Source organism: Rhincodon typus, chromosome 14 (genome assembly GCF_021869965.1).
Source record: "Rhincodon typus isolate 14 chromosome 14, sRhiTyp1.1, whole genome shotgun sequence".
In the NCBI taxonomy this organism is placed as follows: Eukaryota; Metazoa; Chordata; class Chondrichthyes; order Orectolobiformes; family Rhincodontidae; genus Rhincodon; species Rhincodon typus.
Window position 1 is genome coordinate 26637510 of NC_063345.1, and position 16482 is coordinate 26653991.

Sequence of the window (16482 nt, forward strand, 5' to 3'; positions counted from 1 at the left end):
CCTCAGAACTAGGAAGGTTAACTCTGTTTTCTCCTCCACAGATGCTGCCAGACCTGCTGAGCTTTTCCAGCAACTTTGTTTTTGTTCCTGATTTACAGCATCCGCAGTTCTTTTGGTTTTTATTTTTCAGTTTTACCGGCCTACGAAAAACATGTTTTGAAACTGGACAAGTATGTGATTCTGATCAAAAGTAGTAAACAACACACCCTCCTTACTGTGATGCAGCTGTTGCATCATCCTTTATCGCTTCTCAAACCGCAAATTATCTGTTTAAAAGTTTAATATTCTAGACATGTAACACATCAATTTGTAATGGAGTAATGACAGGATTACACCACTGTTTGGATCTGCAAGGAAGATGATATAGATTTAAACTGAGAACTGCTGATCAACTATATTGATTAGCAGGAGTTGGTGCACTTGCAGTTCACTTCAGGGGGTTCAAGTCTTAAGATTATATACAAAGGATGGAAAAAAAAAACATTTCTTTAATAGTCTAGTAGTGACAGAGGACTAAAACTGGGCCGATCCTCACTGGCTGTCTCAACAAGCTGATACCTGAGCCGATAAACCAGAACATCACTGACGATTCTTGAGCCAACTTGGCTCATTGACGAAAGCTGGAGGGGAAACTTGTCACTGTCAGCAAGGGATCTTGCTACTTGGCTCCAGGTAATTCTGCATGCCAATGATCTATTAGATAAGTAAGACGTAGTCAGACAAGCTGAAGGAAGCTTATCACCACTCTTCTGCCACTATTCCTCAGTACCTCTATGCAGCATTGGGAGTCCTAACTCTTGGCTCTTGCAAATCTATACCGTTCTTTGGGCTTAGATGAGAAAATGAATCCTTGCACACAATTAGGGACACAGTTGGAAGAGAGCATGGCGGGTGGCAGGAGGTTGGTGTAGAATGCACTTCTCACCAAAAGATAGAAATTCTATTTGATTTCTGAAATTCTAAACAAGATAAAATTGCTGGAAATGTACAGCAAACCAAATGTGTAAAGAGAAAATATACCTTAGCATTTTGGTTCAAAACCTTAGACAGAATCTGAGTGACCTGGATTATGGTGAATCGTGGCATAATCAGCAAGAAGTCTGGCAAGGCCTGTCTCGATGTCAGGTATGTCCTGCTCCAATGTTTTCTAATTAAACTGTTCAGAGATGTTATTACACACCTCTGAAGCAGGTAGGACTTGAACCCAGGCCCCCTGGTTCTAAGCTGGGGACATGACCACTGCAACACAAGAGCCCTGAGCATCCTGTTCCTTTTTCCATTAGTTTTGTACCCAGAAGCGCTCTCACACACGTACCCACCACAAAATCACCACTGATTTTTTTTTTCTCTCTGTAAACTACTAACTACCACCATTAATCACCTGTATAGCCAACTAAGTATTTACATGCAAAACCTGCTAAGGGCAACGCAAACCATCAAAAGTTGTATGGGAAGCATCCTGTCCAATGTACATGTTTTTAAGTATAAGACCTGTGTCAAATAAAAGACTTATTTGTAGACAACAATACCTGACAAGCAGTCTGAGAATGTGACTGTTCTACCGAAATGAAGACATTGCAGGAGGTGTAAGATGGTGGGAAATTATTGGCAGTTCAACATATATATGGAGATAGGTATCTGTGGTTAATTATTTGTGGAAAATCTCTATTCAAGCAGGGAAATGTTAATGGGATATAGCAAGCATAATAATCGAATATTATCAAGTCTTTTAATAAAATTAAACGAAACAGCAATGGAATATTGATAAGATAATTGGCTTAAAAGTAACAAGATGCAATTCAATACCAATATATGTGAGAAGATGCATTTTGTTAAAAAAAGCAGTAATTATACTCTGAATGGAAACGGGATTGGTTCTGAGTGATGAGATAAGAAACAAATTCACAGGATATTAAAGGCAGCAGCTCAGTGCACTCAGGCTACAAATAAAGTGATAGAATGATAGGTTTTATCTTAAAAGGCACAGAATATAAACAGCCAAGAAGTAATGTCAAGTGTGCGGCAAAACTTGGTGAACTGTATGTCCATGCTATTGGACTAATATTAATGCTTTAGAGAAGGCATAACAGTGATTCAAGAGGATGCTATCTGGTATGGGAAAACGCAACACAAAAGAAGTCTAATGTACTTAAATTGTGTCTTTTTTCATTGTAATAATCCAGATTACAGCCTTATTCAATTAAATAATCCCAATGGCAACAGCAGCTCACATACAATATATATCACACCTTTAATGTAAGAAATTGTATCAGACCGGGCTTAAAATAAAAATTTACACTGAAATAGAAAAGGAGACATTGAAGATAGTTCACTAAAATCTAGATCAAAGGCATGCATTTTAAGGATGCTCTTAAAAGAACTAAGTGAGATGAAGGGTAGAGAGATTTGAAGAATAGAGGTGGGTAGTTGGAAATGGAATTGGTTAAAATTATGGCCAATGATTAATTCAGAGCTCTGAAATACAAATTCAATAACATATGACAACACTATCACACCAAATGACATTAATTAGAATAGAATAAGAAAGAACTTACACATATCTTGCCTTTTACAGCCCCATTACACTTTACAGCCAATTAAGTGCTTTTGAAGTATAGTTGCTGTTGTAAGGTTGGGAAACGTGACAATTAGCTAGCATTTAGACACACAAACAATGAGATAAATGAACAGGTAATCTGTTTCAGTAATGTTCGTTGAGAAGTAAAAAAAATGTCAGGACACTAGAGGAGCTATCCTAATCTTCTTCTAAAAGGGTCATGAGATTTTTTTTATGTCCACTTGAGAAGGCAGGTGAGAATTTCACCTTATTCTATATCAAGCTGTTACTAAGAGGCAATGGCATGTTCCATATGTAAGACTCGGCAAAAGTTAGCCGAAAATTGAGGGCCTAGACCTCTGAGTTCAGGGAGTTCAAGGAAGAATCCCAGCACGTGATTAGATAACCCAAAATCCAATTGTGGGGCTTGTTGCTCATGATCTTTGACCCAGAAATCTGCGGGACACATAGGGATGAAATTTCAAGCTGCACTGAGTATTTTTGGGGGAATTTCCACTGCAAGGCCTCACAATTTCTCTCACTATTTCTTATTGAATGCACTTCATTAACCAGCTATCCTGTCCCTCTGGTGCATGATTCCGTCCCCGACTTACTACGCTCCAGTCCCAGATCAACTCTCCCCTCAGTGGATATCCCGCAATTGGCATCATTGGCACCCACGCCATCTTTAAAAATTTGTTGCACACCCAGACAATTGTCATGGGTCCGGAACTACCCTGTGCGGTTCCTGATGTTTATCCCAGACATGGCAGGCGGGGAGAAACCGGCGCCTCGCTTTATGGGCTGAGACTTAGAGGTTCTGCTGGACAGGGTGGTGCGGAGGCTTCCCTCATGACTGGGAGGTCTGGCTGTGATACCAGACTATGCCAGCCTGGCCTGAGGTTGCTACTTGGGTTAAAGCCATCTGAAGGAATGCACAGCACTATAGGAAGAATGTCAATGACCTTCTCCATACCTTAGCAGGATAAGTGCCACCATCTTCTCTCTAATATCCCACATTCACATTATTTCTGCTGCTGTACCCACCTCCCACAAAGGCTCATGCTCTACCGCTGTAACTATTGCATGTACATCTCCTTTCACCCGCTCTCTCCAATGCCAACCCCATCTCACCATTACCCCTCCTTGGCCCCAGTGCTGCTTAATCACTCACTTGGAACACTTTCCCACCTGCACCAAAATTCACATACATTATCCGTTTTGAGCATCTATTTTCATATCCATTAACACTGGCCACTCTCTTATTCCTGGAGAAAACAGCCTACAATCGGGAAGAAAGAGTCAAGACAGCTGCCTGACATTCAGCTCCTCACCCCTTATGTGGTATAAATGCCGCCTTTCACTGCCCCGATTGGCTGTCTGCCCATTTCCAAGCCCCTAGACTGGTATTGGAGGTTGCTCTCGACTTGCACGGTGGCTCTGTGGTTAGCATTGCTGCCTCACAGCACCAGGGACCCGGGTTTGTTTCTCGACTTGGGATGACTGTCTGTGTGGAATTTGCATGTTCTCCCCATGTCTGTGTGGGTTTTCACAGGGTGCTCCAGTTTCCTCCCACAGTCCAAAAGATGTGCAGGTTAGGTGGATTGGCCATGTTAAATTGCCCATAGTGTCCAGGGGTGTGCCAGCTAGGTGGATTAGCCATGGGAAATGCAGGGATAGGGGGAGTCTGGATGGGATACTCTTCAGAGGGTCAGTGCAGACTCGATGGGCTGAATGGCCTCTTTCTGCACTGTAGAAATTCTATGATTCGATGACCCTTTACTGAAGGCCATCCACGTGACTCGACAGCAGCCTGCTCTGGCTGAGGGGGCAAAATGCAATGCAGGGATGCTGAAAGCATCCAGATAGGCTCAGAGTGAGTGACAGCACGTAAAGAGTTCAGAGGTGCAGTCCATGAGCCTAGTGCTTGTCCCTGAGCGTATAGTGTCCTTGCTGCAGCATTACAAGAAGAGCTGCTGATGCTCTGTGACATGCAGTAGTGAAATGCACAAGTGTACTAGAAGTGAATCGGAGATGTGCCCTAGGGTTCTGACGGGTTAGCACATATCAGCTGCCAGTGTCCATGGTGTGTGTGTGCCTGGTGTCATGAAGCATGCCCTGAGCTATGTATACCCATTGACTAACATGTAAGTACTTTGGACCAAGCAGTGTGCTGAATTCTCCATGTGCCCCCTCTGGTTACTGTGTCAATATTTTTCAGCATCTAGCTTGTTTGGTAAGATAGAAAGCTTAACATTAATGAAGTGAGTTGGGCCATCAATAAGACATTCGTCAAGCCATAATCCCCCTTAACTGTCTACTCACTGGTGCGTAGAGAGAAACTCATTACTGTGATAAGCAGAAGAGAGGCAGCAAGTTGCTCCTGACTTCAAAGTGAGCCTTGCTGGACTTTTTGTCCAATCCTACTACAAATCTCAGCTCAACCTCATTGCTCAGGCCCCTATTCGATTCTGCTCATAGTCAGCATCCAAAGATGAAGTGTTGTTGAAGAAGGAGGAATGGTAAGGACACTGCAATATCAACAATAGGCCTCAGATAAGGGATTAAAGGGGAGCAAGACGCATTTATCAGTGTGAACCCTCAATGCTAATTTTTTAAACCTATACCATAAGCCAATCAGAGAATTTCCAGCTTGTAATAAGCATGAGTTTCTTGCAGACCATATTGGCAACTTTGGACGCCATTTGGCATCTGAAAAATGGGCACCTGAATAGGTCAAAATTCTCTACACACCCTGTATATAATATTTAACAATATTGAGACTTTTATTTTTGCTGCCAGTTTCAAGTGTTGTTACAGTTAGTTAATGATAAATAATGCATCTTAATGGCTGAGCAGCCAATTGTGAACTAGGATAGAAAACGGGTGAATTTAAGTGTGTGTAGGCTGACAGCTGGGAAATTAGTATCCATGACAACTGAAATTACAGGAAATATTAATGTTAGAATTAAACTCACGAAGTAAATAAGAACTTGACCTATAGGATATATTTATGAGATGTAGGATATGCTTGTGAAATATATATGCTTTTGAAATAAAGGATGTTTGTGAAATTAATAATATATCTGCTATTATTACTCTGGAGTTTCAAACATGGTATCAACTTATTATCGCCACTTTGACAAACCTCAGTCTTCTTTTACACATATAAGTAATATATAGATAAACGATTCCAGAGGGAGCTGTAATGCATCACCTAGAATTCATCAGCAAACTGAGAGAATACTATGTCAAAAAGAGATGAAAATCTCCCCTGACAAAATGAAGCATCCATGTCGATCATGTATAATGTATAATGTTAATGACTTTTTTCTTGCTGCCACACACACATATACAAAAATAAATCAGTTTAGCTTACAGAAAATGACATATTTTAAAACATACTACGCTGGGAGGTGGTCATATAGGGAGAATTGTATCGTGGTTTGGGCCCTTAGCCTCTTTAATTGAATATGCCAAGGATCATGATGTGACTGCCTCAGAATGGATAAACTATGCCACTTGCTTTCTCTAAATGGATATGTTGGGCAGCAAGGTCTGGAGAAGGTAGTATGGGTCTCGGTGCTGCTCCTGGCCTGGTGCCCTAGTTATTGGGCCCTGATATACCTGACTGTCCCAGGCCCAGGTAACACCGTGTTTTGAGTTCAAAGTCCCCCTGCACGTACCCACTACCATTTTGGGGTCTTAAAAATTAGGTGCTTCATAACCCAATTTTTTTCTGCCAACAACTGAAAAGTTAACTGTCAGCCACTGATTGGTTGAGGGGTCCATTCAGAAAAACCGGCTTGGGTCAAGATCCCATTGGGCATACTTCCACTATTGTGAGAGGCGAAGGATCTAGTGAAGAAAACCATTCACAACTAAATTCATCACCACTTTCTCAACGGCAACTAGGGATGGCCAATAAACGCTGGCCCAATCAGAAACAGCCATGTCCCACCAGTGAATAAATTTTAAAAAAAGAGGCTCTAAGAGTAACAATGTGGGGCACACTGGGAGAATTGATAGTCCAGGGTAGTCATTGTTCCTGATTTCGTGAAAATTACAATAATTTTGAAAGAAATTTATGTGCATTGCCTTGGAACATCAGTGATTACATTTTACAATGCACTTACATCTTGCCAATGCAGACATGCTTATTCTAGAAAGGCAACACATATAATCAAACGGTTTAAATACAACAGAGGCTGATCAATGGAATTCACTGTAGCTCGGCCAAATATTTCATTTGTCTAACTGCTTTCATTAGGCAAATGCCATTTATCCATTGAATTCACTTTATCAGACGGTGTTTTGTAGCAACCTAAAGAATAAAATATTTAGGCAATTTCCAGTGGGAAATTGCTTAGGGACAGTAGAAATATTTACCTTTGAGGTTAAAATTAGGGATTTTTCAAAATTAGCAAATTGTGCAGTTTGTATTTAAATGATTTATAAAGAAAAACTAATAGTGATTTATTGTAGAGGGAAATAAGATTTTTTTTCAGCTAACCCATATGGAGAGATGAAGAAAAAGGTTTTCATACATCAATAGTCTTGTTCATTTTACTCTGCTGAGCTCTTGAACTCATCTGCGCTGCAGTGGTTAGTTCAAACTGAAGCCAGGAGCTACCTCAGAGAAAGAAAAGCATCTTAGCCAATGATGTGCTTTCCAAGAGCAGTTACCATGTTATGAACGGAACATGGAAATCAATTTACAAGCAGCAACATCCCAAATCAGAATGATGATATGATTTCTCTGCTCTGTGTACTTGCAGGAGATATTCACTCCATGAATGCTAACAGATGCATTCATGTGGCAGTCTGCATTGCTCACACCACAAACATGCAAGTGGCTGCATGTGCATTTTGGAGTCCCAAGGGCACTTGTAGCATCCATGGCACTAATGAACACATTTTCTCTTCTTTTGGTGTTTTAGCAAACGAGTGATTTCATTACTATGTACCCGTTAACTGGCACATACTACTGAGATGAGTGTTGTTGAAATATTTATAAACATTATGTAGTAATCATATCGTTCTTCCAAAAGTTTTAGCTTCATGCTGTTTGCTCAAATATCACACAAGGTCCCATTTATAGCACTACTCCAATTCACTGATAAATGTAAAATCATTCTTTTCAAATATGTACCGCTTTTTTTTTGCTTGTAAACTTTTCTGTACATAGACATTTTGAATCTATATGAGAAATATTAAATGCAAGAAAACTTGGTCTGGAATTTTGCTGCGATGCATTAAGTATTCTTCCCATTGATAAGTGTTATTATGCATTTGAAACTGAAGAAACAGTGCCTGGGAATTTTTATCTAATGATCTGAGTAGTGACTTAAATGTCTAGAGTGCTTTAACAGTTTCAACTGAGAAAATAAAAGTATAGTCCTATTTGTTTCAGTGGGACCCACTGTTTGGAGTTGTAATAGTTTGTTTTGATAGCTGGGCCCATTATGATCATCTGGCTGAGTTTCAAAAGCTAATCACTTCCTGAGCACAGCAGGGTTTTTATTAAAATTGCTCAAATGACTGAGAGCATGGCAGTTATATTAGAATTATCAGTCTTCAACCTGATTTCTGAATGGAGGTTTGTTTGCTTTTACTGTTCACTTCTGATGCCATATGATTTTCAGAGTTAGTTGTAAAGTACCTAAGAGCTGCATTACCTTTCCAATTCATTTTAATTAAAAACTCAAAAATAGATTTATTTGGAGTGGGTACTAAACCGCATACACATTGAACATTTAGTTTTTCCTATCAAGAACTGCTTCATACATTCAACTAAAATTGCCTTGTGCAACACTTTAACAAGGATGGTAACCTTTACAAAAGCATGTGACTTAATGACTGAGTTAAAATGGAGATTTAAAATTCGTTTACAATGTGTCAGGAACATATGAAAAGGAAAGTGGCTCTGTGCAGCTGAATGCTGCCATTACATCTGTTCACCTGAGGCAGCCTAGTCTCAGAATAGAAACAAAAACAAAAATTGCTGGAAGCAGGTCTGGCAGCATCTGTGGATAGAAACAGAGAGAACGGTTCTTAACAAGGGTCATTGGAACTGAAATGTTAACTTTACTTTCTCTCCACAGATACTGTTAGATCTGCCAAGTTTCTCCAGCAATTTCTGTTTTTGTTATGGATTTCCAGGATCTGTAATTCTTCGCTTTCTTTTTAGTCTCAGATTAGCCCCAGGAACTATTGTCAGCCCTGTGCTGCTAAGAGCTGTGGCACAAGGAAACCCAGAAGCAGTTGTTGGCAACAGTGTGGCTGAGAAGCTGGGCGTGTACGTGTCTTCAGACACTGGAGTGTAGGCACTGTAATGCAGGACAGACACAGTAAGAGCTTGGCTCAGCTTAAAAAAAGACAAAGAAGGCTGAATCTGGGAGCAGATTTGAGAAAAGTATGCCTTTTGTCTTAAGTGTGTGTACTAGAATTGTGTAGAGAAGAGTGTAGAGCTGCTGTTGGCTTGGGGTCAGACTAGCTCTTTGAAAGAGAGGAGGTGTATTGCTTTAGGAGGAAGACAAGAGTTTTAAAACGTTTATGTGACTCTTTTACATCCAGGTATGTTGCTATGAAGATTTGTGGGATTTGCCTTGTTTTTGTCTACTGTTTCAAAGTGTAGTTTGTGATGTTTTTGACCATAGTGTACTCAGCAATTCATATCTGCCTCATGATAATTTTGAAGTTACAACAGGTTGTGCTAATTGTTTGCTTTGCTGTCTCATATACAGTAAAATTTCTTTTGCTTGTTGAAAATCATGACATCTTATGACTTTATCCTCTTAGTGAAAAACTAGGATTTTAAATTTCATCAACTTTAAAAAAAAATTTAAACTCCTAACTGAATGATAATATATTTTGGAATCATAACAAAATTTTGGGATCTGGTCTGGGACGTTAAAAGATTTGGTTACTGTACTGATAATTAGCTGTTGTAGTGTAGTGTACGTAACAGTGTTTTATCAGAAGAAAGTAAACTCTTAGCTAGAAATTACAGGATCCTTTAGGCTGACTTAGAATTACTTTGCTTTAAGTTGAAATATTTGTAAAAATACTTAGGTCACAATATTGGGAATATCAACAATTGTGCAAAGAAGTGGATTCCAGAGGCCAGTCATTTTAGCTGGACTGTGGTTAAAAGAATTAATCCCTGCTTTCAGTGCTGCAGTCTGAACAGTTGGAGCTTTGGATTTGAGTTGCTGAAGCAATAAACAGCATTTTTGATAGCATTCTCTCTTCCAGTCACTGCAAATTATTTAAATAATCAAAAATATTGGAAATTCTAACAGTTTTTGACAAAAAAAATTACAATGCATTTACAGGGTAACATCTCTTTCAGTTACTTTATGTTGTATGTTTTCAACATACGCATCAATGGCACATTACAAAATTTCAGCACATGGAGTCCAAAAAGGATTATTTAACAAGGTCAAACTTCAACCTGGATTTGACCCAGGCAGTTTTTATTTCCCCTCAGCAACAATCTCAGTGAAGCAAACAGAATCTTGTAATGCGTCATTGATGTGCATACGAAAATGAGTAATGTAAAATAACTGAATGTTCTTGTTGAGTTACAATTGTATTTTTTTGTATTTCCAGAATTTATGGAGATCAAAAATAACAGTTACATTTCTTAATACAAAGTGAATACCATCATTCAATATCATAGATATTTATGTTGTTTGGTCATAGTTACTTCTCGTTTTTATAACACAGCATGCAGAAAAATCAAAATATACTGGAATGTCATTTTGTGATGGCATCAGATCAAAACTTAACACCCCTTTGTTAAACAAAAAGGTTTGGATCCAAAGACACACCAAATACTCTGCTCCTTTCATCTAATTATTGTGAATGGAAGGATTCTGGATGATGATATCTCTCTTAATCCTAGTAGAATATAAATTCTCAATTTGAAAACTGCTTCTAGGAAAACACGAGAGTACAAAGAATTATGCTGCTTTGTACTTTTCAATGACAGACACAATCAAGTTCACTTATTTACATCCTTTACCTATAGGTCACTGAATTTGTAAGGAAATCTAAAACTTGGGCACAATGCTGTGCAGTAATAAAAAGTTAAACTGTTCTCGAAAAAATACTTGAGAATGTTGTCATTAGAGCATACAGACGTACTAATTACCTTCTGTTCGGATTCATATGTTGATGCATAATTATCATTTTGAAAGAGATTGCATTTGACATTAAATCTGCAAATCTTCATCAATAGAAAACTGAACTTTGGTGATCAAAAAGACTAATTTTGGAAACAGACATTGACTATTTTGCTGCTCAAAATTAAACACTGATGTAGCAATTTTGACAGACAAGTTAGAATTTTCTGTTGACTTTACCAATGGAACTTGAGATGAGGGACACATATAAGAGCAGTGTGTACTTTTAAAGACCTGAACACTGCATACTTTGCACTGAATTAGTTAAAATTTTTTAAATGTGGCATTTTTCTGTCTTCAAAATTGTTAATTCAAAGTTATAAAAAGACTTTCAACTGCTGAGTGTCTGTTTCTTCAACTTTAAGCCAAATGAACTATTATCAGCTGCTATTAAATAGATAATTTAAATCCACTTCTTAAATTGGTCAAACATCCTAACTGCCTAATGAGCCATATTGGGTTGGGAATTCCTCTTTTATGAGAGAAAAGCAGCCTGATCCACGAATGAAACATGGGATGATACTTTTGGGGACCTGCAAGATCAGGAAATGTTATGAGTACTGTGACTTAATTTGGTGGAAATAAAAATATTGCTTAAAATGCAATGACTTACTAAGAAGCATAACAGTGATGGGTCAGGCCTTACACCAATCTGTGGCAGGTTCCTGCTGTTAATATATTTACATGCCGTGAATACTCATGACATAAAACATTTATAATTATGTCCTGCCTTCACAATTAAGTCAGCAGTGCGTAACAATCTTATGGTACATAGTTTTTGACATGCCTGAAGTCAGAAATTTTCTTTGTTGAATTCTGTGACACAAAGAAGGGGAACAGAAGATGGCAAAGACAAAGCAGGGGTGAGTTGTAAAAAGGACAGTTTGCAGTGGAGTTGGGGGCATGGAGGAGTGCAAGGAGGATAGAAGGGAGGGCATAGAGAGGGGTGGTGGGCATGGAGGAGCGGATGTATCAAATAGCAGTCTTGCTGGTTAACTGCAATGGCTAGCAGCATGCTGTACCTGTGGGGGAGCCTGGCCAGGACATAGCCACCCAAGGAAGGCATCATAGAAACCAGTCATTGGTACTTCACTGCGTCTTCGATATGAGGTGTTACAGAAGGAATGCCAGAGACAACTGAGGCTATCCCAGGATGTGACCACTGTGATTTACGAGATCTGCAGCCACACGGGTTTGGCAGGAACCCCATATCAAATGACCCTCTAGGTGACTGTGTGCACTCAATTCTATCATCACCAGTGCTTTCCAGAGGTCAAGGAGCAACACATGTGGCAGATCACAGATAGCCACAAGCAGGTTAACTAGCAGGAGGTTACCAATGCCCTCTTCCATTGTAAAAGCAAACTCATCAATTACTTGATGAGTGTGGGCAGCCAGGTGGCAAATAAATGGGACTTTGACATCATTGCTCATTCCCCAGAGCACGAAGGGTAATCTGCTGTAATCATATGGCTATTAGAGCTCCCTGGGATCAGTCCAGTGGGATTAATGAATCAAATAGGTTTTCTTTGAAAGTTCAATATGTCTGCAACCACAGGGCTCTGATCCCAGGGAGCTCTTACGACACGTATACTTATGTAACCCTCAGTTGCCTGCCTGGGTTGATAGCAGTATCTATTAATGAATACCCACCACCACCACATGATTAAATGTGTCCCCAGTACACACCATCAGTACTGCAAAATTTAAACAAGATTCGTGTGGAACGGACTCCCGACAATGTCAGCGTAAGTGCTGCCTTCTCACATCAGGAACAGCACAACACAAGTAAAATACAGCACATGATTTGATAAATGCAATTTTATTTCAAGGTTATTAATTGCTAAACAAGCCAGATGTATCCCTTTTTCCAACCTTTTGTCACATCTTTATAGATACAGGTGAGAAATTGAGTCAAAATATCACATTCTGTGAATCTGCAGTCCCTAAATCCATTTGCAGTTCCACTGCAGTGCTGTTTCTATTCAGAGTATGAACATTGCTACAATTTTTTTGAACCAAAATGCATCACCTCACATGTACTGATAATGAATTTGAACCTTCACATTTTAGCCCTTTCATGCTCTAAACATCATTTTTTGGTCTTTTAAATAATTAATGACAATTTCAATATTTATATCCTCTACATTATTCCTCTCTTTAGTAAAGCACTTATTAAATATTGATGCAATTTTCTAATCATCCACAAATTAGCATTTCACTCTTCTCATGAAGCCAACTTTTAACAATTCTGATTTTGCAGGTATACTTGTAAAATGCTTCCCTGCTGATTTAATTTTGAACTTCTTACCTTTTACCTTGTTCTGCTCTTAACCTACTTTTCTGTAGTTTTAATACACTTTAGGATTTATTTCGCTTTACTTTTATGTGTTTTAACCTCATTACTATTCTAGATATCCTCATTACTATTCTAGATATCCTAAAAGAATTAATAGTTTCCTTTTTAACTGGAGTATACTTTTGCTATACTTTTATAATTTATCAAACCTCATGTATTGCTCCACAAGACTGTGCTCCAAAATCTTCTTTCACAACATCTCATCTCATCACCTTTCTAAAATTTGCCTATTGATAACTAACGTTATGGTCTTTGTAAAGAATCATTCCTTTCTAGATGCATTTTTACTTTTATTGTGTAATGATCCTTACTCACTGACAGAAAATTGGCCAAACTAAATTAAATAGCAGCCAGCAGCCATTGGCTACAGACTACAGTGGAAACCAAGGCCAAAGTTGTCACAAAGGTTCAGGGGAACCAGTTACAACCAGCATGAGGGCTGTGTATTGGAGAAGTATTGATCAGACTTTCTGGCACCTTGACAGCCTGCAGTTATGCATTTTACATTTCACTGGCTTGGCAACACTGAAGGGTGTTGGTGCAATCCCATTGGATGTTGTGAACCTTGCTCATGACCACATTGGCCAAAAGCCACAGAACATTTGGGAATATCAAGAACAAGGGGGATAAAAACACAGAGCTGGAAGCCACACTCTCATTGAAGACTTGCATAAGCCTCATGGCAGAAGATTGTGCAGCAATGCAAGATGACCCAGGAGAAGATCCACCCTGACCTGTGAGACTCACCTTCATGAAAGAGAGACATCCCTACATCAGAGAGGTAGGAAATTTCAATGGCCCGGTTCAAACACATTGATTGTTGCGGATAATATCCTTTCTCAGACTGATGGAGCAAGATAGAGAGCAAATATTGTGGGATTTTGGGAAATGCTCATATGGCGTTTTTAATAAAGAATATTTTTTTAATAAAACTGAGCAGAGCCATAAACCACTTTCTGTGTCCTTTTGTTCACCTCATTGACAAGACTGCTTAGGTAAAGTGGTTTTAATACATCAACTGGTCAAAGAGTCCAAAGCATGGGCAACACATCACACTCCTGACTTGTACCTTATAGATGACAGGCAGGCTTTCAGGAGTCAGGAGATGAGTTACTCACTGCAGGATTTCTAGCCTTTGACTTGCTTTTGTAGCTATAATATTCATTTATGTTACCAGTATAATTCAGTTTTTGATCAATGGTGACGCCAAGGTGATGATAGTGATGGATTCAGTGATGGTGATGCCACTGACTGTCAAGTGACAATGGTTAGATTCTCTTTTGTTGGACATGGTCATTGCCTGGCACTTGTGTGATGTGAACTTTTTCCGGATGTTATCCATGTCTTGCTGCATTTGGTAATGGATTGCTTCAGTATCTGAGGAGTCACGAATGGTGTTGAACATTGTGCAATAATGAGCAAAAATCCCTACTTCTGACCTGATGATGGAGGGATTATCATTGATGAATCAGCTAAAGACGGCTTCTCTGAGGCCATTACCCTGAGGAGCTCCTGCAGGGATAACCTACAGCTGAGAAGATTGACCTCCAACAAACACAACCATCTTCTCTTGTGCCAGATATGACTCCAATCAGCAGAGAGCTTGCCCCTTGATTCCCATTAACTCCAGTTTTGCTAGAGTTGCTTGATGCCACAATCAGTCAAATGCAGCCTTGATGGCAAAGGTGGTCATTCTCATCTTTTCTATGGAGCTCTGAACCAAGGCTGTGATGTGGTCAGGAGCTGAGTGGCCCTGGTGAATCCTGAACTGGGCGTCACTGAGCAGGTTATTGCTGAGCAGGTGCTGCTTGAGAGCACTGTTGATGACGTCATCCACCACGTTACTAATGATTGAGACTATATTGATGGGTTTTAATTGGCCAGGTTAGATTTGTCCTGCTTTTTATGTACAGAACATACCTAGTTAATTTTCCACTTTGTCGGGTAGATGCCATTGTTGTAGCAATGTTGAACAGCTTGGCTAGGGTGTAGCAAGTCTGGAGCGTGACTTCAGTTCGATTACCATAATGTTGTCACGGCCCATGGTCTTTACAGTATCCAGTACCTTCAGTTTTTTTTTGATATCACGTACAGTGAAGCAAAATGGCTGAAGACTGGCATCTGTGTTGCTTTGAACCTGTGGAGGATGCCGAGATGGATCATCCACTCAGCGCTTCTGGTTGAAAATGGTTGTAAGCGCTCAGCCTTACGTTTTGCACTGATGTACTGGGTTCCCCCATTATTGACAATGTGATTCCATCACTTAGTGAAAGATTGAGAGTAAACAGAGAGGGAGGTAAATGTTTGGATTGGATATGTCCAGCTTTTTGAGGCAAGACACATCAGGCAATTTTCAATAGTATAGCTAAGCTGAGGTATGGTTGCAGCAAGTTCTGGAACACAAGCCTTCAATACTACAGCTGAGCTACTATCCTTTGCTCTCTCCAGCACCTTCAGCCATTTCTTGATGTCACGTGGAGAGAATCAAATTGGCTGCATCCTGGCATCTACAACGATGAAGACCTCAGAAAGCGGCCAAGATGCATCATTCATTTTGACATTTCTGAAGACTGAAGAAGAACATACAACAAGGAACAAGAGTAGACCATTCGGCCCTTCCAGCCTGCGTCACCATTCAATAAGATCATGGCTGATCTGATTTTAACTTCAACTCTATATTCTTGCATATTCCCCATAGTCTTTCATCCCTTGGCAACCAAGACTCTATTTCCCTGTGTCTTAAAAATATTTAATGAGAAAGCAGACGATGCAAATGATTACATAAAGAAGGAATTCAAGTGCAAGTTTCTTATAGGTATTATTTATATGCATCTTTGATTGACTGTTGCTCATGATTTTAGGACACACATATTTAAAATTCCTTTCTTATGTTTTTCTTACAAAAGTACTTCTCATATTCAGTTTTGACTGTTTGTCAAAAAGTATCAGAGACACGTGGATAGGTCAGAGAGTATCAGTGGTCATTCAGCAACTAACTGTTGCAGTCTACTCACAGATGTAAACTTAACAACCACACAAAAGGATTGGTGAAACAATGATGTGGTTCGTGATTTAAAAATATACAGATGCTGTTCATGAGGACTAAGTATAGTATATTGGAGTTCAATCACTGCTGCTTCACACTGCTTCAGGTCATGGGACTAATAGATCATATCCTGTTGTGGTAGATATGATTGACAGCTGTTTAAAATATGCCCTCTTCAATGTATATACACACCATAGCACAACATTAACTGGTTGGAATCTCAATCAGTTGCATTCTGGTGAGTTTTCTCTTTTTCAAGAGTACAGTTAGAGCCTTACAGTTATTCTAAATCTAAGTAATGCATTGATAACGTTCATGTATCCATCTATTG

General features: G+C 39.4%; 1 protein-coding gene across 1 annotated transcript in view; it reads left to right on the plus strand.

Moving 5' to 3' along the window:
• Window positions 1-12416: 12416 nt before the first annotated feature.
• Window positions 12417-16482, plus strand: part of LOC125484860 (THO complex subunit 2-like) — a 35485-nt gene continuing 31419 nt past the window's right edge. The window contains exon 1 of the mRNA XM_048605294.1: window positions 12417-12494. Within this exon, the coding sequence (XP_048461251.1) occupies window positions 12417-12494 (78 nt within the window). The remainder of the gene's footprint in view (window positions 12495-16482) is intronic.